General features: G+C 43.2%; 2 protein-coding genes and 1 pseudogene across 6 annotated transcripts; 1 reads left to right on the top strand and 2 right to left on the bottom strand.

Moving 5' to 3' along the window:
* Positions 1–914: 914 nt before the first annotated feature.
* Positions 915–3,783, bottom strand: LOC116423626 (annotated as a pseudogene).
* On the top strand, positions 3,388–13,034 carry CCDC200 (coiled-coil domain containing 200). 4 transcript variants are annotated; one of them, XM_031966354.1, is made up of 5 exons: positions 3,388–3,506; positions 5,078–5,147; positions 5,795–6,404; positions 8,323–8,372; positions 12,771–13,034. In XM_031966354.1, exons 2-5 carry the CDS (start codon positions 5,109–5,111, stop codon positions 12,822–12,824), a joined length of 753 nt encoding a protein of 250 aa, XP_031822214.1. In that variant the 5' UTR covers positions 3,388–3,506; positions 5,078–5,108; the 3' UTR covers positions 12,825–13,034. The 4 variants fall into 4 exon arrangements, with proteins under 4 accessions (XP_031822214.1, XP_031822215.1, XP_031822213.1 ...); XM_031966355.1 differs by lacking the exon at positions 3,388–3,506 and adding an exon at positions 4,723–4,741; XM_031966353.1 differs by lacking the exon at positions 3,388–3,506 and having other exon boundaries at positions 4,912–5,147.
* TMEM106A (transmembrane protein 106A) lies at positions 12,661–25,649 on the bottom strand. 2 transcript variants are annotated; one of them, XM_003768152.4, is made up of 9 exons: positions 25,062–25,649; positions 24,774–24,920; positions 24,144–24,368; positions 20,149–20,212; positions 16,368–16,521; positions 15,664–15,804; positions 15,505–15,548; positions 14,752–14,805; positions 12,661–14,304 (listed from the first exon to the last, which is right to left on the bottom strand). In XM_003768152.4, exons 3-9 carry the CDS (start codon positions 24,349–24,351, stop codon positions 14,184–14,186), a joined length of 786 nt encoding a protein of 261 aa, XP_003768200.1. In that variant the 5' UTR covers positions 24,352–24,368; positions 24,774–24,920; positions 25,062–25,649; the 3' UTR covers positions 12,661–14,183. The 2 variants fall into 2 exon arrangements, with proteins under 2 accessions (XP_003768200.1, XP_023358087.1); XM_023502319.2 differs by lacking the exons at positions 24,774–24,920; positions 25,062–25,649 and having other exon boundaries at positions 24,144–24,744.
* Positions 25,650–25,746: the final 97 nt, after the last annotated feature.

Below are 25,746 nucleotides of genomic sequence, written 5' to 3'. Positions count from 1 at the left end.
TGTTCCAATAGGAAAAAGTCATTGACAGTTTGGCAGCAGCAGTGACATAATGTGCTATTTCTTCAAAGTACAATTTATTTATTTACAATTCTATAGTGAAATCTTGCCCATGTTAATCTTGAATCCAGTTTCCTTTCCCCCCCTTTTTTATTCTGATTATCACCATTTCTTTATTTTTTTATTATTACATTTTATTTTTAATTTATGGAATAAAGCAAGAATATCCATAATATAATTCAATTTAAAAAATATGATTTGCACATGAAACTGCAAATCTACTGTGCACAACTTGCTATTCTTTTCAAATGCACTTTAAAAATATCATGTAAAATTCTTTTTCTTCTTCCCTACTCCCACTTAGAAATAGTTACCATTACACACAAATAGGTAGGGGTGTGTGTGGGTATGTGTAGGTGGAGAAGGGGAGAGAGAGAGAAAGGGAGAGAGAACAGTATATGTGAGAGAGACCCAGAGAGAACTCTTTGTGTTTACTGAAAGCCATTTTATGTATTTATATATATAATTATGTATATTTCATAAATTATATATAATTATTCCATATATAAATATGTAAAATTATTCTATGATTTATATAATTATTCTATACATACTTCTATCAGTTCTTTCTTTGGATGCAGATAATATCTTTCTTTAGTTAATATGTTCTTTATAGTTAATTTGGGTATTTATAATAATCAAAATAACTTATTTGTTCAGTCTTTCTTTGAAAAATATGCTGTTAGTATATCTAATGGTTCTCAAACTTTTGTTTTTTAGTATCCCTTTATACTATTAAAAATGATTAAGGATCTGTCCAAAGAGTTTTTATTTATATGGATATTGTTTATAGATATTTACCATGTTAGAAATAAAAAAATTAAATTAAATAAAAATAATTTTGAATTTGTGGACCCTTTGAAAGGATTTCAGACACACCCAGGATTACCTGGTCCACACTTTGAAAGCCACTGCTATATAAAACATTCTCTTGGTTCTGTTCATTTTGCTCTTCATTATTTCATGCAAGTTTCAATTTCCATTTCCATCGACTTTCAATGAATATAGGAATATGCAATTTGAATTACACTAATATTCAATGGAAGTGACAATCAGAATAAGATGAGTAGTTTAGGTTTGTTTTCTTGTTATTTTGTTTCTTGGGAGGCAGAGTTCTTTGCTTTATTGCTTTTTTTTTTTTAATACATAGACTCAAAATGCCATATCAAATCATAAAAGCAATTATTTTGTGCCTTATTTCATGGTGGTTAGTGAAAAGGACTCTCCTTTTGAAAATAAAAGTCAAACAATCTATGGCCTGATAGAAACAATTTCAACTACTCATAATATGTTGAATTAATATTTCTCATCACAAATACCCAAAGAATGGGCTACAAAAACTGCTGAATTGCATAGTAGGACTTATGGTTATTTTAAACATGGACATGAATTTTTAGCATAGATCTTATCAAGAGAATTAGGAAACGAAGGCAAAATTTGCTGCTTGCTATCTATAAAGAACCACTGTTTCTCCGCACTGTCCAAGAATCCCTGAAAAACAAATTGTGATTCAGTTATTGTTTATTTAAGTTACATATTTATAGAGCTCTCAAGTACCTAACACAAAAAAACAATGACAAGCAATTTATTTTTGAGAATCATTTAACGTGAGATATTACAAATGAAATTTGTATCAATGCAAATTCACATTTGCTGTAATACAGATGGCAAAGGATAAAATAAAAGCAAGAAGTGGCCCACTATATACAATTGGACACAGTTGTGTCCTGTACAGTAAAAGTTTTTTTTACATAATAGTCACCTCAGAACAATAGAAAACCACTCTCCATTCAGTGTCTTTATCCTGCAAGATAGGTTGCTATAGCATCCATACCTGTTTTCTCCAGGTCCTCTTTAATATGGCTGGTGATTATTTTGGTGATTACCAACCCCACCCTGACCCCCCGTACTGCTTTGTCATACCTGCTTTGTTGATCACTAGAGTCTGCATATCCTTGTCCATAATCATAGTTCCCATAGTTATATCCAGTATAAACATATCTGCCATCGCCACTATAGTCTTGATCATCATCCTAGCTACTATGGGGAAACTAGACACCTCAGTGGATAGAGGACAAGTCTTGAACTCATTCTCATGAGTTTAAATCTGACTTCAGACATTTCTTAACTCTGTGACCCGGTACAACTCATTTAATCTGGTTTACATCAGTTTCTTCATCTGTGAAATGAACTGGAGAAGGAAATGCAAAGCACTCCGTTATCTTTGCCAAGAAAATCCCAAATGGAGTCACAAAGAGTATCCTTGATGACAGTTTAGCATACTAGAGTAGTTTTGCCCATTTCCTTCTTCAGCTCTTTACAGATCAGGAAACTGAGGCAAACAGGGTTAAGTGACTTGCCCAGGGTCATACAGCTAGTATGATTGGTCATAATAGTTATTAAATCCTGGTTCCAGTTTTGACTCTGACCTTGGGCCAAGACCCTTAGTCCCATCTCCCCTACCACCACCCCTACCATCTGCAACATCTCTCCCTCCTGTTATTGCTGTTGCTTCCTGTATACATCTCTGGGCCGGGCAACTTCGATTTCACACTTCCCAGAAACAAGCTGATGATATCTACTTCTAATCATTCTTTCTGGTTCTTCATCTGTATATGTGATGAAACAAGATCCTCTTCTTTCATTTCCTTTTCGGTGGATAAGGAGTTCAATCTGTTCCATCCCTCCAAATGCTCCAAAGTATTCTTTGATTTGTTCTTCAGATATATCCGAGTTCACTCCACCAACAAATGCTTTTTTTCGGAGAGCTCCTTTCGCTTTAGCCCATTTGAGGTCTATCAACTTGTCATCCAGCTTGGGCTCTTTAAGTTCCAGGACCTTATCATTGGAAGCATCTTTGAAAAGCACAAATGCAAAACCACTCGAGTTTCCCTGAGAGGGGATCCATTTTAAATGCGCTGACTTCAAGGACTACTCCAAAACCAAACAGGTATCCGACGAGATCTTTCTGGCTCCCATCCCAGCTTACACCTCCAATAAACATTTTGCCGCCGTCCTGCCCGCTCTCGCTCGCGCGGATTTGGGAGCTCTTGTTGGGGGAGAGCTCCTCCAAGTTGTCAAGTCCGTGCAGGTCTTCCGAGGAGGCTGGGGACAGGTGGCCCGGAGAGGGAGTCCCGACGCGTTGCTTAGAGCCCGATCCTTTAAAGTCCAATTCAGATGTAGCCTTCTCACGAACTCTCTCTGATCTCTCCAGTCACAATGACTTCTCCCCTTCCATAGAGCATTTTGTTTTATACCTCTATGACGCATTTACCTGCTATTATTGCGTTATATACTTACCCGCGCCTTTCTTCTTAAAGACCGAAAACTCCATGAGAAAATTTGGTTCTATCCCAGTATAAAGCACAGTCCTTTGAACACAGTAGACCATGTAGCTCCTGGACTCAAGAAGCTCCAGGGTTTCCCCACTGCCTCTAGGATAAAACACTGTAAGTCTGATTGACTTTTAAAGCCCTTTCTAGTTTGGCTTCAATCTCCCATTTCAAGCTAATTTAATTTTTCTTCCCTTCACACTTTGTACCTCAGACAAAGAGACTTTTGTAGCTCCTCATCCAGTAGTCTCTACTTCTCTTCTACTTTTAGGTGGCTTACCCAGGATCACATAGCTAGTAAGAGTCTGAGATTTCAATTTGAACTATAAGATCCTCCTGACTCCAGAGCCTGTGCTCTACCCACTGGGCCACCTGGTTACCCCTCAGCCTCCATTTCTATGCATAGACTGTTTCTCATATCCCCCTTTTAGAATCCCTAGCTCCTTCAAAGTTCTGCTGAAGTTGTAGCTCCTACAGGAGGTCTTTCCCAGTTATTTAGAGGTGTTCCTCGCCCCGTTCACTCGGTCTTCAGTTGGTATATATTTTGTGTTTTGTACGAGTCAGATTTTGTATGAGTCTCATACCAGCTCAGGGGTATGAGATCCAGGTAACTTGACCTCTCTCAGGGCTCCAGACCTTTCCTTAAGATTGTAAGTTATATGAGATTGCCAATTGCATTTATTGTTAGAGGAATTCCTTCACCCAGCAATCTGTACATTGGTGTACGGAAATCACAGGTCTATTTTTTTATTGTATTTACTAATATGTATATGTTATTGAATGTAAGTTCCTTGAGGGCACTTATTTCATTCTTTGCATCCCCTTGTGCCTAGCAAAGTACCTACAATAGTAGGCACTTGATGCTTGGCTGTAATTTGTTGATTTGAATAAGTGTGTTGGTTGAACTGAATCATTTCTCCTTTATTGTAGCTCAAAACTTTTGATTCCCTAAAATTCCCTAAAAGGAAATTCACATATTAAAGGGAATGGGGCTTGCAGAATTCATACCTTTGTACAAAGATTCCAGAAAGGAAATGCAAAGGACCAGCCTGACTTGGCCTCCTTGAGACATTTCCCTCAGTGCCATCAGTGTTTCTGAGGGAGTGGGTCAAGTAGATGGAATCTGGGAATTGTTTTCTCAAGAGACTGGAAGAGATGGAGACGTTGGGGATGCTTATGGGGACAAGCAGTTCTCCCTCATTCCATCTACCCAGACACACACCCACATAGACACACACACACACACACACATACACACACACACACTCTCACACACACACACATACACACCCACCTCCTCTATCCCAGTTGCCCTGACAGCAGTTTACATTATGAGGTGGCTCTGGTTACAGGTAAGGCTGAACAGGGTTTTTTCATGGAGGAGGGGACAGTGTGGTGGAAAAAGTAGTAACTTCTCTTCTCTCTCCTGTCCCTTCCCCTCCTTTTCCTTTCCCTTCCTTTTCCCTACCCTCTTTTCCTTCCTCTCCCTTCCCTTTCCCTTCCCTTTCCCTTTCTTTTCCCTTCTTCCTTTCTTCTCTATTTTCTATCCATCTCTTTCTCCTTTTCTCCTCGCTTCTTCCCCCCACTTCCTCTTCTCCCCTTCTCCCTTCTCCTTTCCCCTCAACATTTCTCTTTTCCTTACCATTCTCTATCTCCTTTCCTTCTCCAAATTCCAACACCATGGCCAGCGCTTATCATTGGGAAGCCAGGCGCAGACAGATGGCTTTGGACAGGAGGAGACACTACCAGCTTCAACAGGTAAGTGAGGGGAAGCCTGGACCCTCTGAGGATTGCTCTCTTTTAATCTGCTCCCCAAGTTGTTTATTTAAAATCTCCCAATAGCCAGCAGGGGAGCTGAGTCTGGGACTTGGAAAAGATTTAAATATGAGGAGGAGAAAAGTACACATACTTGGGAGAGAAGGACCCCCTAGTAGCAATTGCTTCTCAGCAATGAATTTCTACATTGGGGATGGAGGGGAGGGAGAAAAAGCCTCTTGGGAGCATGGTCCCTTGCATGCTATAGATGCTTAATGAATGTTTGCTGAATTGCATTGGGATTTCCTCTTGACTTTTCCTGTCCTTGGCTCTCTTTGTTGACTCAGCTAGTTATGATGTGAGCCAGATCTTAGCTTAGGGACTAAGGGGGGAAGTTCAGCTCTAGGACTCTGAGCTTTTAAATTCTGCTCACTGTTGAAAGTCATTTGTATTACTGACTCATCCCTTCTCCCCCCTCCCAATTCAAATCTACCCTTCCCCACCCCATCCTCCCCACCCACAACCCTGGAAGGGTGCCATTACCTGGGGCTGGGGGAGGTTGCTTGGTCACCCAATCACCATCAGATCAGCACAGCCCTGGCTGGGAAAGTGAGGGACTGGATGCTGAAGCAGTCTCTGGAACATCTCAGGAATTGAAGAACAAAAAGATAGAAAATGACCTGGAGGAACAAAGATATTGCATGGGTCTTGAACCCTATCAACGGTACCGTTCTCCAAGCCCTGACGCTGATTACCTATATGGCAACCTGAGCCCAGAGACCTCTCACCGGAACACCAGCGCCTTCCTCACTGGAGAGAATCCAGATGACTTGAGAGGCTGCTTCATGTTTCCTGAACGCCATACTATGGGCCACTGCATGTGCCAGTGCCAGTGTCACTTCCAAGGTCAGGGCCAACATCAGAGCAGAAACCACGATCACGACGACGACCAGGAGGAGGACCAAGATGATGTGCAGGAAGTGGTCCACAGCAAGAGCCGAGACCGGAACCGGGACCCATGTCAGAGCAAGAGCCAGGAGCGGGAGCGGGGCCTGGGCAAGGGCCAGCGCCAGAGCAAGAGCCAGGTCCGGGACCGGGAACAGAGCAAGAGCCAACGTCAGAGCAAAGAACAGAGAGAGACTGGACATCACACTGGTCACCATCATCACAAAATTCATTCCGTGGGTCATCAGCAAGCTGCCGCCGCTGCCGCCGCTGCTGCTGCTGCTGCAGCCCATCAACCCCAAGAGTTCAAACACAGTAAGTGAGCTGTCCCGGGAGTTTGGGGGGTGGGGATGTGGAGTTGGGCTGAGCAGAGAGAGGGGATCACCCCATAGGGAGCACCAAGTTACCCAGCCCCCTCTCCCAGACAAGCCCAGCCTAAGTCTGGTTGTATGCTTGTAGGACCTGAAAGATGAAAAACCACAGGCTCCCAACCTATCTGCTGCTCATCAAGCATTTCTCAAGCACCTACTGGGTAGACAGGGAGCTCCTTGAGAGCCTTTCTTTATATCCCTCCCACTTAGGGACCAATAGCCTACCCATCACTTACATGTCTGTTTACTGATTGCAAAGAGATGCAATAGATATAGTTCTTGTCCTCAAGAAATCTCTGTTCTTTTGGGGAGGGGGGAACAACATATAGATGAAGAAATAAATACAAATTAGGTACCTTGGGAAAAGAGGTCCTGAGTTTGAGAAGGAGAGAGAAAGAATACAGAGAGCTGGGAAGATGTTTAGATGGCAGGCCATCAAAAGTATATTAGGACTGAAAACAATTTAGAGTGGGAGCTTTTTTCTAGGAAATTTTCATACCCAGAAGTGGAAACTCAGAGTCTCTGGTTCTGCCCCTTTCAGCCTCCACATCCAATCAAGTGTCAAAACCCTTTTTACTTCTGTAATCATTCTCATTTGTCCCCTCCTTTGTGTTCCTGCTGATTCTAGACCCAGACTATAGCATGAGCTTCTAAAATGAATCTCCCAGCTTCCAGTTTCTCTTCTATCCATCCTATAAACTGCTGTTAAAATCTTCGTGATCTCATTTTATTACTACTGTACCCAAATTCACTGGTAGGTGTCCTATTTGCCTTCTAAACAAAGTACAAACTCTCAGGCTGGAATTCAAAGCCGTATTACCTGGCTGGCACCTTCTTAACTGGCTAGCCTTAGTTCATACTACTTTCCTTCACTTTGCTATCCCCTCTTCCTTCCTGCCCAGTTATATCTTTCCTATCTCCATCCATATCTTTGTTCCCTTAAGAACATTTCCTAAGCCTGGAAAATTTTTCTGTTGAAATATACTCAACCTTAAAATGCCAACTCTTCCTGGAAGCTTTCCTGTATTCCCTTGACTTACTAGAACTTTCACACTTGGTGATTCTATGATTTCATCTGTATAAATATTGCTTCAAATACTCTTTGCACAAGCTCTCCCCCTGAGGCTGGAATGCACTCACTCTTCACTCTGCCTCTTAAGAAAATCTCTTCACCTCTGCTTCTTAAAAAATCATTTCCTTTAAAACTCAAGTCATCCCCTGCATGAGACTTTTCCTATCCCTCCCCAGTTGTTAGTACCCTCTCTCCCCAACTACTTGGTATAATTTTGTATATATTTTAGATTTATGTGTACAAGTTTGTTTTCCTCCTAACATCCCCAGTAGTATATTGTTAGCTACTTGGAAGCACAGGTTGTTTCCATTAAGTCTATTTCCCCTTCATCCAGCCCAGAATCTATTTTCTCTTCATCCAGCCCAGAATTTGACACATAGTAGGTGCTTAAGGAATGCTTGTTGAATGAAAATAATGATTGTAGTTCTTCTAAACTTGTTTCTGACAGGATAAATTGCTAAAACAATTGTCAGCAGATGGTCAACTTTAGCAAAGAGCCTATTCCAAAATAATATTAATTAGCTATTGTTAATAATAATTGATCATTTGGGTGGTGTCAAATACCCCCTAAAAATTTGTGAATTCTACGAGGGCAAGTGGTCTGTTTTAATTAGCTAACTTTTTTAGTTCCTTGCATACAGTACTATGGGATTTATAAGTAAAAAGAATCTTAAAGGTCAGACCACACTCCTACAGCTAGCAATAGTAGCAATCATACAGGATTGAATGAATGAATGGAACTATTTATCAATAACTTCTGTTTTCTGTTCCATTTCAACCCCACCATCAGGTGCCCCAGATTCTACTCTTCGCCATTCCAAACGTGGAAAAAGATACACGGTAAGAACGAGACAGAGAATGAGTGTGAGTGAATTGTGAGGAGTGTTGGATTTGGAGTGCAAAGACTTGATTTACTACCTATGACCCGCGTGACCCCTGGGCAGATCACCCGACCTGACAGCTAAGCCAGTTGCCCTACTTGTAAACAAAGGGGAAATTAGACCTAGATGCCCAACCCCTGAGAGCCCTTCCACCTCTGAGTCTATAATGCTAGGAAAGGATAAGTTGTAAGGGGAGAGGAAAGGGCAAGCAATCCCCACTCTCTTCCCATCACAATCCCCATCCAGGAATACAGGGCTCTGTCACTTTGCTATGGTAAGGGCAGGGGGGGGGGGGGGGGGAAGATTGGTATAGTTCTCTGTAAGGGGCTTCAAATCACAATCACCAAGGGATTCCTAAATGCATTTTATGTGTGAGATACCTCATAGTGGGCACTAGGAATATACAGAGAAAAGAGACAATCCAAGGCCTCAGGAGGCTTGTAGTTTCAGAGATGCAGAAGAGATACAAAAGAAAGATTAAGGATGATAAAAAGGAGGTAGACATTAGGTGCCTGTGAATAGTAAAATTGATTAAGGTGTTATAGAAGCTCAAAGGAGAAAGACACCAAAGACTGGGCCATTGAGAAAGATGTCATGGAGATGAAAAGAAATAAGCATGAAGGGAAAGGGGGGAGGAAAGGAATGAAGAGGAGGAAAAGGGACAAGGAAAGAGAGAGGGAGGAGGGAAGAGAGAAGAGAGGAGAAAAAAGAGAAGAGGGAGGGAGAAAGGAAGAAAAGAAAAGAAAGAAAAAGGAAGGATAGGTGGATAAAAAAGAAAGAGAAGGAAGGAAAGAGAAAAGGAGGAAGAAAAAGAAAAAAGAAAAAAGAAAGGAAATAAAGGGAGAAAGAGAAGGAAAAGGGAAAGGAGGGAGGAAATAGATATGAAAAAATGGGGAAAGGAGGCAGATATGAAAGAAGAGAGGGAGGGAGAAGGAAAGCAGGGAGAAGAGGAAGAAGTGAAGGGAAAGAAGGGAGCCAGAAAGGGAAAAAGGAAGGGAGAGGGAGACAAGAGAGTAAGAAAGGGAGATTAGGGAAAAAGAAAGGAAAGGAAGGAGGGAAGAGAGGAAAGGAAAGGGAAGGAAAAAAGGAAGGAAGGGAGGGAGGAAGAAAGAAAAGGAAGGAAAAAAGGAAAGAAAGAAGGAAAGGAGGGAGAGTGGAAAGAAGGGAGGGAAGGATAGAGGGAGGGAGGGAAGGAGAAAGAAAAGGAGGGAGGGACAAAGGGAAGAAGGGAGGAAGAGAAAAAGGGAAGAAGGGAGGAAGAGAAAAAGGGAAGGAGGGAGGAAGGGGAAAAGGGAAGGGAAGAAGGGAGAAGGGAAGGAGAGAAGGGAGGGAAGGAGGAAGGGAGAGAGGAAAAAGGAGGGAAGGAGGAAGGAGGAGAGAGGGGAAGGGGGAAGGAGGAAAGAGGGAAGGAGGGAGGAAAGAAGGGAGGGGGGAGAAGGGAAAGGGAAGGAGGGAGGAGAGAAAGGAGAAGGGAAGGAGGGAGGAAAAGGGGGAGGGAGGGGAAAAGAAGGGAAAGGGAGGGGATTAAGGGAAGGGAAGGGGGGAATAAGGGAAAGGGAGAAGAAAAAGGGGTAGGGAGGGAGGAAAAGGGAGAAGGAGGGGGGAAACGGAGAGGTAGGGGGAAAGAAGGGGGGGGGAAGAAGGTGAAGGAAGAAAAGAGAGGGAAGGAGAGAGGAAAGAAAGGAGGAGAGGGAGGGAAGCAGGAAAGAGGAAAGGAGAGATGCAAGGAAAAAAGGGAAAAAAGGAAAGGGCAAAGGTGGGGGGGAGGGAAAGGAAAAGGAAAGTTAGGGAAAGGGAAGGAAAGGAAAAATGGGAAATATGAAAAAAGCTAATTTGGGCAAAAAAAAAATCACTAGTTCAGTTTTAGGCACATTTGAAATGATAGCAGGACATCCGGGTGGAAATGTCCAACTTTAGTTGAAGATGCAGGACTGGAACTCAGCAGAAGCAGCAAGAAACCCGAGATTTTGAGAGTCATTCAGGGATTGTGTTAACCATATGAGAGGTAAAAAATGTGGAGGGTAGGACTAAGGCTTTTAAGGCCCCTTCCAGCTGTGATCCAGAGAAATTGCCATGGGGAGGAGGGTTGAGACTCTTTTCCAAGACCCCACCACTCTACTGGTATATGTACCCATGATCCTGTCCTATTTCATCCCCAGCAGATTGCCTCTACTTAAAAGCTACACTGACAATAGGCAGTGGAGCTGGATTTAACATTGTCTTCTGATTCTAATTACCTAATTACATCCTGCCCCTTAGGGTTAGTCCCTGAGCCAGGTTGGTGCCAGAACCACATGGGTTTAATTTAAATTTGTAGGTGGAGATTACAACAAAAGGTGGGGACTAATTGCCTTCAGCTGGGGAATTGGAAGAATTCAAGGGAAGGGTGCCAGGTTTTGAGGAATGATCAAATGTGTTGAATATGGCAGAAAGAACAAGGCCTGACGAAATGCCCCGCATCTATAAAAACGTGTAATTATCATGACCAATCTTGGCTCTGAAGAAAAATCCACCCCATGTCACCCTCACTTTGAAAAATGTGGAATACCACAGCGTTAATACTAAGTTGGTGTGATAATCAGATTTGCTGAATTGCTTTTTTTCCCTCCACTTTTTAAATTCTCTATTATAAAAGCCGGCTTTCTGGGTGAGAGAGAAGGGAAAGAGTGACATAAAAAACAAAATATTAAATATATATATGTGTATTATATATATAATTGGTGCCTGACTACAAGGCAATGTGGTAAGGAAAGGGGGGGGAGGCAGTAGGCAGTGAGTATAGACAATTCCTTCTTTCTTTTACTCCAAATTCTAGACAGGGGATGTAATGCAGCCAGCTACAAAGAAGGCTCAAGAGAAGTGACAGTTGGGCAAATTGGTGGGTGAGATAAAAGGAACATAGTGGAAAGGGGGAAACATGCAAGACCTGGGTGCAAAAGAATGGGATAATTAATAACTTAAGATACTAGACCCAAAAAATGAGAAAATAGGAATAAGAAAAAACAGGTGTTTTGTAATTATCATCTCACTTGAACCTCAGTACACTCCAGAATTATTGTTTTTTCTTCAGTGTTTGCCATTTCCTTCTCCAGCTTATTTTGCAGATAAGGAAACTGAAGCAAACACAAGATTAAGTGACTTGCCCAGGATCACACAACTAGAAATTGTCTGAAGCTGGATTTGAACTCAGGCCTCCTTCCTGACTCCAAGCCCAGTGCTCTATCCACTGCACCACCTGTCCCAACCCAAGGAGGGAAGTGCTATTATTATTATTTGAGGAAACAGAGATTAACCTTGTGATCAGGTGCTATTATTTAATCCATTTTATAGATGAAGAAATTGAGGGAGAAATAAAGGTTACAAATTTGCCCTGGATCACAGGGCTAATCAGTAAAATCTTTTAAGCAGAATTCAAACTTGCATTTTCCTGACTCCAAGTCAAACTCTAGCTAGCCCCTTCATTGAGCTCAGTAAGTGCCTAACTTTTACTTGCCTGCTCCATTCCTTCCCTCTCCCCTCCCTCAGGCTATGGAGTATGTCCAGCAGTGGTAGTGGAGAGAGAGGATCCAGCCTTACACTGTTGTTCATCAGGAGATCAATCAGTAATCGATAAAGTTGGCATCTAAAACATTCCCTTAACAAATCTTTCCCCCAACACTGAGGATAATGGCATGCATCAATAAAAAAAGGAAATTGTTCTTGAAATGACAAAAAAAGACTCTTGCTGGATGTGCATGGAACATTGGGAAGGACAACTAGAACGAAGTTTGGAATGCTGCTCCTTCCTGTCCAGCAAACAAAACCAACCAGGATAATTAGGCTTCTGGGAGCTCCACCTGGTGGTCCTCAAATCATCTCTGAATTTGCTACCCCCAGAACACATCTATGGTCTCACCCTAACTCCTTAACCTTGACATGGCACTCTAAAGTTTACAAAATGTTTTTCCTACAAAGATCCTGGGCAGGTTGTTGGACTGGGCCAGCAGATGACTTGTTGGTTGGGGTTTCTGAGGCATGCAATGGGCTAGGGAGGAGAGGAGAAAGGCATTGGCACTGGCACATTTTCCTTTCCAATGTTAAAAGGCACTGGGGGTGGGGGGAAGGGCAAGGGCCTAAGTGTGTACTTGCAGGTTGGGGGCACTGCTTTGGGTCAGATAAGCCGGCTAGGCCTGGAGTGGGGGGGGGGGGTGGCTTAGGGAAGCTTTCCCCCAATACCCTCTTCCCCCTTGTCAAGAAAGCAACACAAATAGCCTTGACTTACAGGCTAGTCTTAGGGGTTTATTTTAGGCTTAGTTCTGGCTTCACAACAAAAAGGAGGAAAGGATAAGGATAAATCCCCCTTTCCCTACTCCCCCAGCCTCCCCCTGACGTCATAATATCAAAAAGTCTCTGGAAAAGCTTGAAGCCCTGACATAAGGCAGGGACCAACTCAGACATTCCTGAGAAGAGAGATTGTCTTCAATAGCTCCTTGTGTCCTGCCTCATGATCTGGCAAATCCATTTTGAAGAAAAAGAAAAAAAATATCAAAATCATGACGTCCTTTCTCTCCTTGGCAGATTCAGGTAAGAAGACAGGGCTAGTTAGTGGCAGTAAAACTCCCTTTTCCACCACTGAAGTTTAGTCTCTCAAAACAGAGAGAAAACCATGAAGGAAATCACAGACCTGCTTGCTTGTTGGGACCTGGGAGGCCTCTTTTCTATTTTGAAAGTGGCTTCACTATTGGTTCAAAAGCTGTGGAGGCTATACCTTTCCTCTCATTTTGTGGAGCCCTTGTCCCTGAGCCTTCACTACTGACTCTCATCACCTACTTCCAAGGGAGTAAATATAGCTATTTTCACAAAGCAGAGGAGGAGTGTTAGCTGAAATAGAACTCATAGTGACCGGGCAGTTAGGAACCAGTGGCCTGTGTAAAATCCATCACCTCTGCCCCCCTCAGAGTTACAGCCGCCTGGGTACAGGGTAACCGGTCAGCTCTCCTCCTCTGATGACAGAGTACAAACTACTAGGGGAAAGACAGATTCTGGATGTATTCTCTTTAAAATCCTCTCACATGATTCAGTGCTCAGGGGTTTCTAGCACATGTTCCAGGGACACAGGGCAAGGATTAACAGAAAACTCAGAGGGTCTCAAATGAGGCAATCCAGCAGATACAGGCCCAGGATATAACTAACAACACATGACTATATTTTCTGCCTTAACTTTCCCCAAGATCCATAATCAAGACTGTTAATAGGCACATGATTCTACCACAAAGGGGCTCCCTAACACTCCATAGTCTGAGGTATAGCAGACCCCAAAGTCCTTCCTCACACTTAGCAGGAAGGTACATTTTGAAAGTGCACATGCTAAAAAGAGAAAAAAGTCACATTAAACCACAACTATCTCCACATTCAACTAAGACCCTATCATATCTTCATCTCAGTGCAAAATTTTGGTTAAAATGGTGGGGAATATGTGGGGGGAGGAGCAGGATTAGGAGGTGCCACAGGACAGAGACCCTACATTGGAGAAAACCCTAGACCAGCCTTTTCTCTTGGGTACCATTTGGTCTGGGGAGAGGCCCTTCAGACAGTCAGGTCAGGATTACTGTCAGCAGCTCCCAGCACTGCCACAGCCTCCTTTCCACAGGCAATCCCGGGGTGGGGAAGGGGGAACCAAGCTGGGTTTCTTCATTCGTGGCCCAAAATGATAATCAGTGGAATGCAGTCCTTTGGCAGAGGGCAATAGGAGGAGGGCAGGAGATGAGGGAGCTGTGGACAGCAGGCAGCATCATGGTGGGTGAGGCACCAGTGAGTGAGGGAGCGAGGTATTCCCCCGGCAGTCCACGTAGTCGTAGCTCTGGAAAGCCAGTTGTTCCGTATGGCTCAGGTAGGAGCAGGTCAGGGTGCCCCTAGAGAGGAATAAGACTATTATGTCATGTTGGCAGGAAGTCTTTTACCTCCAAGAGGAGCCTGGCCTGTTATTTTGGGCTTCTGAGGCCACCTCCACCTAACTTGTGCTCTCCTTGCCATTCAGGGGACCCTGCCAACCAACCCCGGGGCTCTCAAGAGAACCTTGGGACAGCAACAACTCAATCTCCCCCATTCTAGCTTTCAATAAACCACTGGGCATCAAAGAAGACAACACTTGCTGTATGTATCTTTAAGAGCAAAACTAAGGCCTAGAAAGGTAGCTGGGGTCTTCTAAAGCAGAGGGTGCCACAAGGCCCCCCCTCCCACCATGCACTTCCTGCCAGAGAGCTTTCTACCCGAAAGGCAGAGTTAAGGAGGCTAGGAGGGGGAGGGGAGGAGCCAAGGGGAAGGGCCAACAGAGTCCCGCCTCTCCCCCCCCAACTCACCGTATGTGCTGAAGTACATTGTGGACTTTGATTTTCAACCAGGTACAGATGTTGCTGAGAGATTAAAATAGATACACACACAAACACAGAGCCACACACACACACACAGCCCCACACACACACACACACACACACACACAGCCCCTGTTATTGTTTATAGTGATAAGGGTGTCTTGTAAGGAAACAGACGTGTCCCCAGCCTCTCAAGCCCCCAGACTGTTCCTCCTTTGTATCATGTGCTGTATTATATATATAAAACCACCAACCAAGAGACCAGCAAGCATGTGAGGGCGGGCTCCGGCAGGCAGGGATGTCTGCTCCCATCTATCTCAGGCCCAGCTCCCAGAAGGAAACTGACTCTGACTCTGTAAACCCCCAGCTCCCCCAAACATTGCCCAACACCTACACAAGCATTCTTTCCCAGGGCAAGCTGCCTGAGCTGCTGCTGGTGGTTGTCCTTCATGCTCAGAAAGGACCAAATGACATCACAATTTTGGAAGTTAAGGCTGGTCAGACCAAAATGAGCCCAAAAGACTGCCACAGGGTGGGCATACAACACATTCATGAACAAAAAACCATTTAATAGATTCTTCTAAAGCACCCAGAATTAAACGCAATTTGGGTTGTTTTTAATACCACTTGAAGCCCTATTCCAACTGGAAATCACTATTTAGCATACTTCCTAATGGTTAACTCATTTTGCTGAATAAGGGGGAAAGTTTTTTTGGGAGTTGTTTTTTTGGCAATACTCACTATGTGTTTTCATCATCTATCTTGCTGGTTACCGAATAGATGATCTGCCAATAAAACATGTATAGTTAGCCATAGCTATCATACTCCACCTTTCCCCAAGAGACACTTGGTGGGCAGAGTTAGCCAACTCGAGGGATGCCAGTAGGGGATGAGAGTCACCTGTTCACTGCTCAAAGGACCAATGTGCAAAAGGATGCTTTCTTCCATCTGCCCCACAACAAGCAATAAGTGCAGGACCTCGATGTTGAGCTGGGTTACAGTGATGGGATAGTAGTAGTTGTTGGTAATGTTGAGGACATTCTAAAAAGAAAAAAAAGTGTGTGTGTATGTGAGAGAGAGAGACAGAGACACATGAGGTCACCAACCATTCCCTAAGGCAGGCCGGAACCAAATTCTGTCTGAATGCCAACAGTCAAATAACCTGACAATCTGACATCCTTAAATGTCAACTCTTAGGTTGCAGAGGACCCTATAGTGAGGAGTCCATAAGAAACGCTCTTAAATCACTAAACAACCTAAAGATCAAGGCTGCTTTCTCTAAAAGGCAAAACTGTTCCATAACCCACATTCAGTAATCTTGTATTCTTTCTCAGCCTCTGGGGATTCAAGATGCCTTGCCTTCCCTGATTACAATCCAGAGCATAACCTTTCTTCTCCTCTGATACCAATCTGGGCTCTGCCTTTCATCAAGTTCCCATTCCTCCTCTAAAGGGCCTTGCTGATCACAGGATTAGGGTCAGTGATTTGACCAGCCCCAACCTGCCCCAGTGTGACAGTACTGAAGAGCAGGCTGGAAAAAATCAGTTCAGACACTATAGCTCTTTCCGTGTGAGCAAGAGGGTAGGTACCCAGACAGAACTTACCGTCACATTGAGGAGGATGGAGTGGTCAGTAAAGGCCACCTCTGAAGAACTCAGCCCGGCTGGCTGTACCAGGATGGATCGGGGGAATAGAAAGAAGATGATAAGGGATGTCATCAGCAAGCAGGTGAACACAGCCAGAGAAACGTAGAGCTTTCTGTGAAAAAGCAAGGAAGTAGGTCCATGAGAAAGGGAGGGTTTCTGGTTTGAGGATTACTGCTGAGCTCAGTTTCCATTACAGCCAGGTGTTTTCCCAAATAGGCACACATTAGGTCCCCCAATTGTGTCAGGAAGTATGCTAAACACCAGGAATAGATACAAATAGAAAAGAGAAAATCCCTGATAAGACTAAGGCTTCTCATGCTTCAGATAGAGAGCATGGCAAAGTGTGGCCCCAAAATGCTGATATCTGAGACATCATCTCCCATCTATCAGATTGGCTAAAATGATAAAAAGGGAAAATAACAAATACTGTAGGGGATATGGAATAATTGGGACACTAATACACTATTGGTGGAACTGTGAACTGATCCAACCATTTTGAAGGACAATCTGAAATTATGATCAAAGAGTTAAAAAGCTGTATATACCCTTGACCAATACCACTGTTAGATCTATTTCCCAAGATTAGGAGGAAAAGGAAAAGAACTTATATATGCTAAATTATTAATAGCAGCTCTTTTTGTAGTTGCAAAGAGTTAGAAATAGTGAGGATGCCTATCAATTGGGTAATGACTAAACAAGTTATGGTATATGATTGATGGAATATTATTGTGCTTATAAGAAATGATAAGCTGGTTGATTTTAGAAAAACAGGGAAGGAAATAATGAAGACTGTAATGAGTAGAAGAGAATTGTTGTATACGATAACAGCAATGTTGTTCAAAGAATAACTGTGAATGATTAAGTATTTTGAGTGTTATAAACTGCAAAGAATCTATGAAGGAAGATGTTATTCACTTTTAGAGAAAGTATTAACTAATAGATATATAGAACAGTTTTACATAAATATGGATATAAGTATATGCACATATATATGTTATTACATTAAAAATAAACTGAGAAATGAAGATTTATGGTTTCTAGTGAATTCTCTTTTTGTGGTGTTATACCGTACATGTAAATGGTGTTTGTTTTTTTGGTCTTTGTATTTGAATCTTTAAAAAGAAAAGAAAAAATTCTGATGTCATTTTTCTCCTACCACCTACCAAGGAAAGAGAAGAGGGAAAAAAGAAAAGAAAGAATAACCCTTGTATCATATAAACATAGTCAAACATCCCAAAATGTCTCTCATTCTGCAAATTAGTTTATCATCTTTGTGTCACATAGAAAGCTTTTAAAGGTTTGTGATGAATGACTACCAGTCTAAGCAAGTTCTCCAGTCTGCAGACTAGTTACATAATATTCACGTTTATATTATGACAAGCCCAATATTTGTTCTTAACATGGGTAAAGTAATTTATTAAAAAAAATATTGCCTTACTGCCATCCCATAAAAAGTCCTGGTTTGCCCCAAAGTGTCTGGTGCACAAATAAGAGTCAGAAAGTATCTATGCCATTCTGAAGCATCCCAGGTACCAACACTACTTGGGACTACTGGCCTGGACAGCAACGGGATGAATTTCAAGTTGTCTATATAATGAGCAGCAAGGTTTAAGGATTGCTTTCAAAGTTCTAAAAGGCGACCACAAGAAAAATGAGTATCTGCTTTCCGTCTCCATGGACAACAAGGCAATCAAATTTCAATTACCATAGAAAGGTTAGTGATTACAGACGGTAATAATTTCCTGACAGGATGGAAGTAGCCAGAGATCTCCCTTGAGGGAAGTCTTTGAGAACAGGAAAGATCTATACGCTCTTATCGTTCAATTGTGTACAACTCTTTGTGACCTCATTGGAGTTTTCTTGGCAAAGACACTGGAGTGCGATTTGCCATTTCCTTCTCCAGCCCATTTTACAGATAGGAAAACTGAGGCAAACAGGGTGAAGTGATTTGTCCAGGGTCACACAGCTCATTAAGTGCCTGAGACCTGGGGCAGCTAGGTGGCACAGTGGATAGAGTGTTGAGCCTGGAATCAGGAGGACCTGAATTTAAATCTAGCCTCAGACACTTTAACGCTGACTAGCTATATGACCGTGGGCAAGTCACTTACCACTGATGCCCCACCCCCACCCCCACAAAAAAGTGTCTGAATCACATCTTCACTCAGGTCTTCTTTCCGATGGGAGGCCCGGTGCTCCATCCACTGCACCATCCCGCTGCCCTATGCTATCTTTACTGAACTAAAAGTAGGGCCTGGATTAAGAAAAACTTCAAAGAGTGATGACCTGTTTTTAAAGGGGTCACCTTCAATATCTGGAATTTTCTAAGTGTCAATGCTTGGGGCTGAGGAAAGACAGCAGAACACTGGAGATAGTGTCAAAGTGAGAACAGCAGGGTCCGAGGCAGGCAGTCACGTTGATGTCATAGTCCTGACTCACAAAGCCGCCAAGGGCTCCCCATGGTCCACCCTTAACCTGGCAGCTAAGAGGCGTGGGGGGCAGTCGGCCAAAAATCATTGGCTAAGCGCCCACTGTGTCAGGTGCTGCACTAAGTGCTGTTTGGAGCGTTGAAGTTGGGAGTGAGGAAACCCTGAGTTCCAGTTCAGCCTGAGACACCTATTAGTGGTGAAACAAATCCTCCATGCCTTCATCTCTAAAAAAAGAGATGATAGCTCCAGGATGGCTGTGAGAATCAAGTGAGAGAAGATGAGGAAAGTGCTAGTAAGCTACAGCGGCCATCCTTACTGTCTCCATTACAAACAGGACAGATAAAGACCCAGCTTCCGGGAAACTGGCTGGCTGACCCTGGGAAAGCCGTTACAGTTCTCTGTGTATCATCCAGCTTTCGGACTCTCAGTGGCACTAGTAGCTAGAGATCCCTATACCAAAGAAATCACGTGTCCGGGCCCTATCCCCGTCCCACTACTGAAACAAGCGTCTGGCATTCAAGGGTCTCTCATTTTATTCCTTTTTATTCCTTTCACCTCACCTCATCCTGCTAAGCAGACCCGCTATCCAAACCCACCCATTTTTTCATATTCCCCGTAACAGTCCAAGCTTTCTTTCTCCATCTTTTTTGGAAGCTTAACTTCTTCAAGAATCAATTCACTATAAGAAATGATGAGCAGGGTGATTTTAGAAAAACATAGAAAGACTTGCAGGAAAATAAAGTAAAATAAGCAGAACCAAGAGAACACTTGTATACAGTAATAGTAATGGTATCTGAAGAACTGTGAGCAACTAAGTTATTCTTAGTATTCTGAGTATATAAATACTCAAATCAATTATGAAGGACCTATAATGGAAGATGCTATCCATCTTCAGAGAAAGAACTCTGAAATATGAATAGTATACTTTTACATATATAAATGCATGTATGTTTTAAATAGTGGCTTTTTCTAGTGCAGGATGGGGGGAGGAAAGAAAAGATTTTAGAATTTAAAATGACTACCTCCCTCCCAAATTAAATTAAAATTTTAAAAAGTTCAAATGTCAATTCTTTCCAGAAGGCCTTCATCTGGAAAGAATATTTCTCTTCTCTAAACTTTTGTCGCACCTTCTTTGTATATGTAATTCACTAATAAAATATTTTATTTAAAATATATCTTCCCCAGTTAAACTCTGGAAGACAGAAACTATATTTAATTCATTTCCTATAGTAAGTCAACACCCAGCCCAGAGCCTTGCAACACAGCAGTGTCTTTGTAAAAGTTTGAAGAATGAATAATAGGGGGCCTCTTACGTTCTCCTGGGTTTTAGCCTCTGGTCTCCATATGGAATGAGTGCCACCAGCTGCTTTTCCAGCTCTGCAGACAAAAAAAAAAAAAAAGTATCAGTTTATACATAATAGATTTGCAGTTTCATATGTAATCTTTTTTATTATACTATTTTATGGAAATGGTTGTTTTATTCCATAAATTAAAAATTAAATTTAAAAAGTAGCGGGAAAGGGTTTTGGGAAATAATTAATTCTAACCCTAACATCCCAGCTCCTCAGAAAACCTCCACAATTATAAAATAGAATTGCAGTTTCGTATATTATCATCTTTTTTGTTATACTATTTTATGGAAATGATTGTTTTATTCCATAAATTAAAAATTAAATTTTTTGAAAAGAAAAAAGTAGTGGGAAAGGGTCTTGGAAAATAATTCTAACTCTCACATCCCATCTCAGAAAAACTCCACAATTTCACATAACAGGAAGGTAGTTTTCGCAGACAATTCTACCTTTGACCTACAGCACAATCTGGCTACAGGGAACCCCTGAAAGTCAGCAACAACAGGCATCTAATCTGCCAAAATAAGATTTTTCAATAAATTATACTGTGAAAAGATCCCTTTTTAGTCACAGGATGATAGATATGAAGTAAGAAGAAACTGTAAGATTGGTAATGGGCAAAAAATTTCTCTTTCACCCAACCTGAGAAGTATTCTAAAGTTCCATTCTCCTCAGACCTCAACTCTGTCTCTTACAAGATGATGACTCTGCCTTCCAAGTTTACTAGAAAGACCAAACCATCTATTCAAAGACTCTTAATTTTCTTTGTGGCATGACCTCCCTTGGCAGTCTTGATATGGACCTATAGACTTCTTTTCAGAACAAAGTCCTCCCCCTTCCCCCATTAATTAATTAAAGCTTTTTCAAAGCATATGTATGGACAATTCTGCAACAATAACCTTTGCAAATCCTTGTGTTTCAGTTCCACCCCTCCTTCTCCCATTCCCTCCCCTAGATGGCAAGTAGTCCAATATATGTTAAACATGGTAGAAATACATGTTAAATCCAATATATGCATACATATTTATACAATCATCTTGCTGTACAAGAAAAATCAAATCAAACCAGAAAAAAAAAAAAGATGAAGAAAATAAAATCCAAGCAAACATCAACAAAAAGAGTGAGAATGCTATGTTGTGAACCACACTCAATTCTCACAGTCCTCTCTCTGGCTCATTTGATGACAAGATCATTGGAACTGGTCTGAATCACCTCAAGAACAAAGTTTTTAAATGTATAAAATAAAGATTACAAAGGAACTCGATTAATCATGTTGAAATATATTAAACAATTAGGAATGAAAAAACAATTCATGGCTTGCTCGAACTCAGATTTATTACAAAGTTTCTCAATTTCTCTACATAATAAATAAAATAAAAACTGTCCACCTGTTTTCTTCCCTCCTTTCCTCCAGATTCAGAGGATAAGGTTGTTCACATCCACTGCAAAGTTAATCCCTCAATCTATGCCCTAGATCACATTCCTCCTATCAAGAGGTCTACCTCCTTTTTGTCTTCAGGTCTTCCCTGTCTACTGGCACTTAGCTGTTGGACCAGAATTACTCCATACTTCTCTCTTGTTTGTGTACAAGCTGAATCCTTCTAGTAATTAAGTGCTAGATGGCATAACAGGTAGAGCTCTGGGTCTGGAGTCAGGAAGACTCATTTTCCCGAGTTCAAATCCAGACTCCGACATTTACTAGCTGGGTGATTCTGAGCAAGTCACTTAACTCTGCCTCAGTTTCCTCATCTGTAAAATGAGCTGGAGAAGAAATGGCAAACCACTACCATACCTCTGTTAAGAAAACTACAAGTAGGGGCAGCTAGGTGGCATAGTAGACAAAGCACCAGCCCTGAAGTCAGGAGGACCTGAGTTCAAATTTGACCTTAGACACAACACTTCCAAGCTGTGTGACCTTGGGCAAGTCATTCAACCCCAATTACCTTAGCAACAACAACCAAAAAAAAAAAAAAAAAGAAAACTCCAAGTAAGGGTCACAAAAATTTCGAAATAACTGAACATTCATGGATTCATTTTTCATACTCCCACATCTCAAACAGTACTCAGCACATAGGAGATACATAACAAATGCTTGTAAAACTAAACTGAATTAAAGACACCCTCCCTCCAGGTTTTTGCAAGAGGAAGGGAGGTGAACTTGAAAAAATTTTATACTCTAAATTGGTATTGCTTAAGTAGATAAGAAGCTGTATGAAGATTTCAACCAGGCTCTCTTTAAGAGCAGATTGGGATGCACCCTGGAGTCGGGGTAGAATTTACTATTTTTGACCCCAATCCAGTTTGTTTTCCAAACTTTCCTATTTCTATCACAGATATCATTATCCTTGCAGTCACCCAGGTTTGCAATGGTGAGTCACCTCCTATTCTTCACTCTTCCTCACTCCACACTTTCCATTAATTGTTAGGTCTTGTGGATTCTGTCTCCAAATCTCGAATTCCCTCCCTTTTCTCTGCTCATGTGGCTTATCATCCTTGTTCCTACCCTATCACCTCTTCTGGCCTGGACTAATGCACAAGCCTACTAATTGGCCCCCTTGTCTCTCCAAACCACTTAGAATCCAATACAAATTCATGTTTGACGTGACCTCACTCCACACTACTTCTGAAAATTGTGTATGTATATGTGTATATGTGTGTATGTGCTCAAATACAAATTTATTCATCTATCTCCCCTTCATATACTCTTTACTCCAATCAAACTGGCTTTCTTGCCATCCTTCACACCAAATTCCACCTCCTGCCTTGTGGAACCCCCCACAAGTGGAATTCAATCCCTCCTCCTTAATTTCTGCCTCACAGAATCCATTTTCCTTCAAGGCTCAGCTTGATGGGGATAGCAAGGTTGTTAGCGATAATTATATCAGCAACAATTGCTAGGCAACCAGGAAGCACCTAGTGCCCTAGGTAAATATATTGTAACCAATGAATGCATTATCCCTATAGAATGGTGACCATAAAACCACAAAAGGGACTTTCCCCGGTGCTTTCGAAGCAACAGCAAAAACCATCCTTTGATTGAACTTATGACACGAAGGGGTTCGTTATAACAGCATTGTCGTAAATACCCCTCCTGCCCCATTGGCTTTTCCGTATAGTTTCTATCTGAGGCGATTGTGGTCTGAACCAGACCAGCATGTTTGTGAGATTTTTCTGTTCTATCTACACACCACGCTTCATTCCAATAGAGTGCCTATTTCTCTTAAGGAACAGGGCCTTGTGCATTACCCCAAATGCCTGCCGTTGCTTGGGCTGGGGACCGAGTCATGAATTCTTTCAGAGGTGACACCATAACACAGGCCTGGTGCCCCAACAAGCTCAGTCCTCACCTACTACATGAGGCCTTTCCCAACTCCCTAAGATGCTAGTGCCTGCTAGAAAAATTATGCCTATTTTGTTACATATACATACATACGGATTATTAATTTCGTTTCTTTGTTTCTAGCACAGTGCTTGGCAATATAGGCCAGGCAAGTCGAATGACAAGGAAATACATTTGATATTTTTTCCTTTCTCCTATCTGTACAAACACATTTTAAAGATAAATATTTCAAGTAGATCTCAATTTTACTTCGACATACAAGTCATGCAGTCTGGTCTCCGAGTTGTTAAATTTCAGTCATTTAGTGCTTAAACGCTTCACTGATTTACTCTGGGGCACTAAAATCTAGAGAGCAAAAGTACAATCTCAAAGCCTACTTCCTTCCTCCCTGATCTTAAGGGAACAGATGTCTCTAGTTATTGACCCCCACCCTCATGTCCTTGAGCCCAAACCCCCAGGAGTTATAGCTTGGGCAGTCTCCTCAGAAATCTACCTGTCCATGAAGAATGGCTAGCCAAAAGTGAGGGGCAACTATGGACGTCGGAGTCCTCTAGGGAGCCGCATCCAGGCGCGGCTGGTTCTGTGAAAGATTGGCTTAGAGATGAAGTTCCAGACTCACCACTCGGGATCTCGCCTGTCCCCTGGCAGGTAGGACAGGTCACAAAGCTCGAGGTGGCCGCGCCTGTGCACGGCGCACAGGGCAGAACAGACTTGCTGCCGTTGATGCTGGAATAACTGGAGGCTTCACTACCAACAGCTGGATCCCGGGACAGGAGACATTTGCTCTCGCTCGCCTGAGAGCCAAACCTGGAGACTGTCTCACCCATCCTGAGGGAGAGTTTCACTTGTGGGGGGAAAAATCACCAAGGTTTTATAAGTTTTTGCCCTTGAAGGTCACGGGGCTTTTTTGATTGTTTTCCTGAAAATTATGCGACTTCCTGCCCCAAACCCCTCTTATCTGTTAGTGTTGCACACAATTGACACTTTCCTGTTTAACTCCCATCCTTTTTGTTGGAAAGTCTCCTCGAGGCTTTTGGATTTTGCAGATGTAACTTCTGGATATGCTGCACCCTTCTCAAATGAGCTTTTTCTTGTAAAAAGAGAAATTAAGCGAAACCAACCAACCCAGGGACCTCTGAAGGCGGTGCAAGACCCCCCCCCCCCCACCTCTTACAGAAAAGAGGGATCTGACCTTTTTCCTTCCTGCCTTGCACAGAAGTTGGCAAGTAAAAGAGAACAATCCACTCACAGGGTCGTGTCTCTCATACCAAAACCCTCTGCTCGTTCCGCCTTCTTTCGTTTTCTGAAGACGACGAAAGGAGAAGCTGTCACGGTAGAAGGGAACGCCAACAGATCCGGGCCATCCCTAGACAGTTAATGAGCTGGGTTTGGTTTCCTGAAGAAGAGAAGCGGGAGTGGGCGTGGGTGAGACCAGGAGAACTACTTTTGGGGTAAAGTGGGTGGGGGCGCCAGCGGGGGCTGTTTGAGAGGCAGAAAGCTCTGGGAGACCGAACGCCCAAAGTGAATGCTCCTCTACCTGGGGGGAGCTCAGGACGCCACAAACTTGAGGAGGCAGGCGGAGGCCTAAGCAGGGCGCTGGGAGTGGAAGAGGGACTCCCTCGGATCCCCGCGGGGGGCGGGGGTGGGGGGCGCAGGTGTGCGGCGTCTGTGATCAGGCCCTCCTCCCCAAGCCCCGGCTCGCCCCAGTCCGATGGGAGTCGGGGGTGGGGGGAGGAAGAGGGAACTGGGCGGAGTTTCTGGTCCAGGCCAGTAGCGCGTGAGCCGGGAGGCCGAGGTTCCGGGACGTGCCAGTGCTCTCGGGGTGGGGGGGGGGGGGGAAGAGGGTCATCCCGCGTAGGCGTGAGGAAGATAAAACTCAGTTTCTTCGGGGGAGGGGTTTTCTCCAGCCCCGCCCCCTCCCGCTCTCTAGGTATTCCCTGGCACCCACTACCCATCTGTTGGGAGAGGGATAGTAAGGAGGGGGCACATCGCAGAGCTGGGGGCTCAGTCAGGCGGGAATAAGGTGTGCCGAACTCCCGGAGGGACCCGGCGACTGGGCAGCTCCGAATTTCTGGCTCTCCGGTCAGCTGACGCGGCCCCATCAAAACCCGAGGCCGGGAGGATGGACTCCGCCCTTTGGGACCAGCCTGGGCCTAGACCAGACCACTTTCTTCCGATTCCCGCCCCACCCCCAGCGAGCCCATCTCCATCTCCGGCCCCGG

The sequence above is a fragment of the Sarcophilus harrisii genome, chromosome 4 (assembly GCF_902635505.1).
Source record: "Sarcophilus harrisii chromosome 4, mSarHar1.11, whole genome shotgun sequence".
Classification (NCBI taxonomy): Eukaryota; Metazoa; Chordata; class Mammalia; order Dasyuromorphia; family Dasyuridae; genus Sarcophilus; species Sarcophilus harrisii.
The sequence above is the reverse complement of the archived record's forward strand: the minus strand, read 5'-3'. Positions and strand labels throughout refer to the sequence as shown.

What these genes read in the sequence shown, in the direction of transcription:
- CCDC200 (XM_031966353.1), top strand. Translation starts at nt 5,070, where the DNA reads ATGGCCAGCGCTTATCATTGGGAAGCCAGGCGCAGACAGATGGCTTTG. An exon ending in ACCCCAAGAGTTCAAACACA is followed by an intron (nt 6,405 to 8,322) that starts GTAAGTGAGCTG and finishes CCCCACCATCAG; the next exon opens with GTGCCCCAGATTCTACTCTT. An exon ending in AACGTGGAAAAAGATACACG is followed by an intron (nt 8,373 to 12,770) that starts GTAAGAACGAGA and finishes CTACTCCCCCAG; the next exon opens with CCTCCCCCTGACGTCATAAT.
- TMEM106A (XM_003768152.4), bottom strand. Translation starts at nt 24,351, where the DNA reads ATGGGTGAGACAGTCTCCAGGTTTGGCTCTCAGGCGAGCGAGAGCAAA. An exon ending in AGGCTAAAACCCAGGAGAAC is followed by an intron (nt 16,522 to 20,148) that starts GTAAGAGGCCCC and finishes GCTTTTTCACAG; the next exon opens with AAAGCTCTACGTTTCTCTGG. An exon ending in GTCCTTTGAGCAGTGAACAG is followed by an intron (nt 15,549 to 15,663) that starts GTGACTCTCATC and finishes TTTTATTGGCAG; the next exon opens with ATCATCTATTCGGTAACCAG.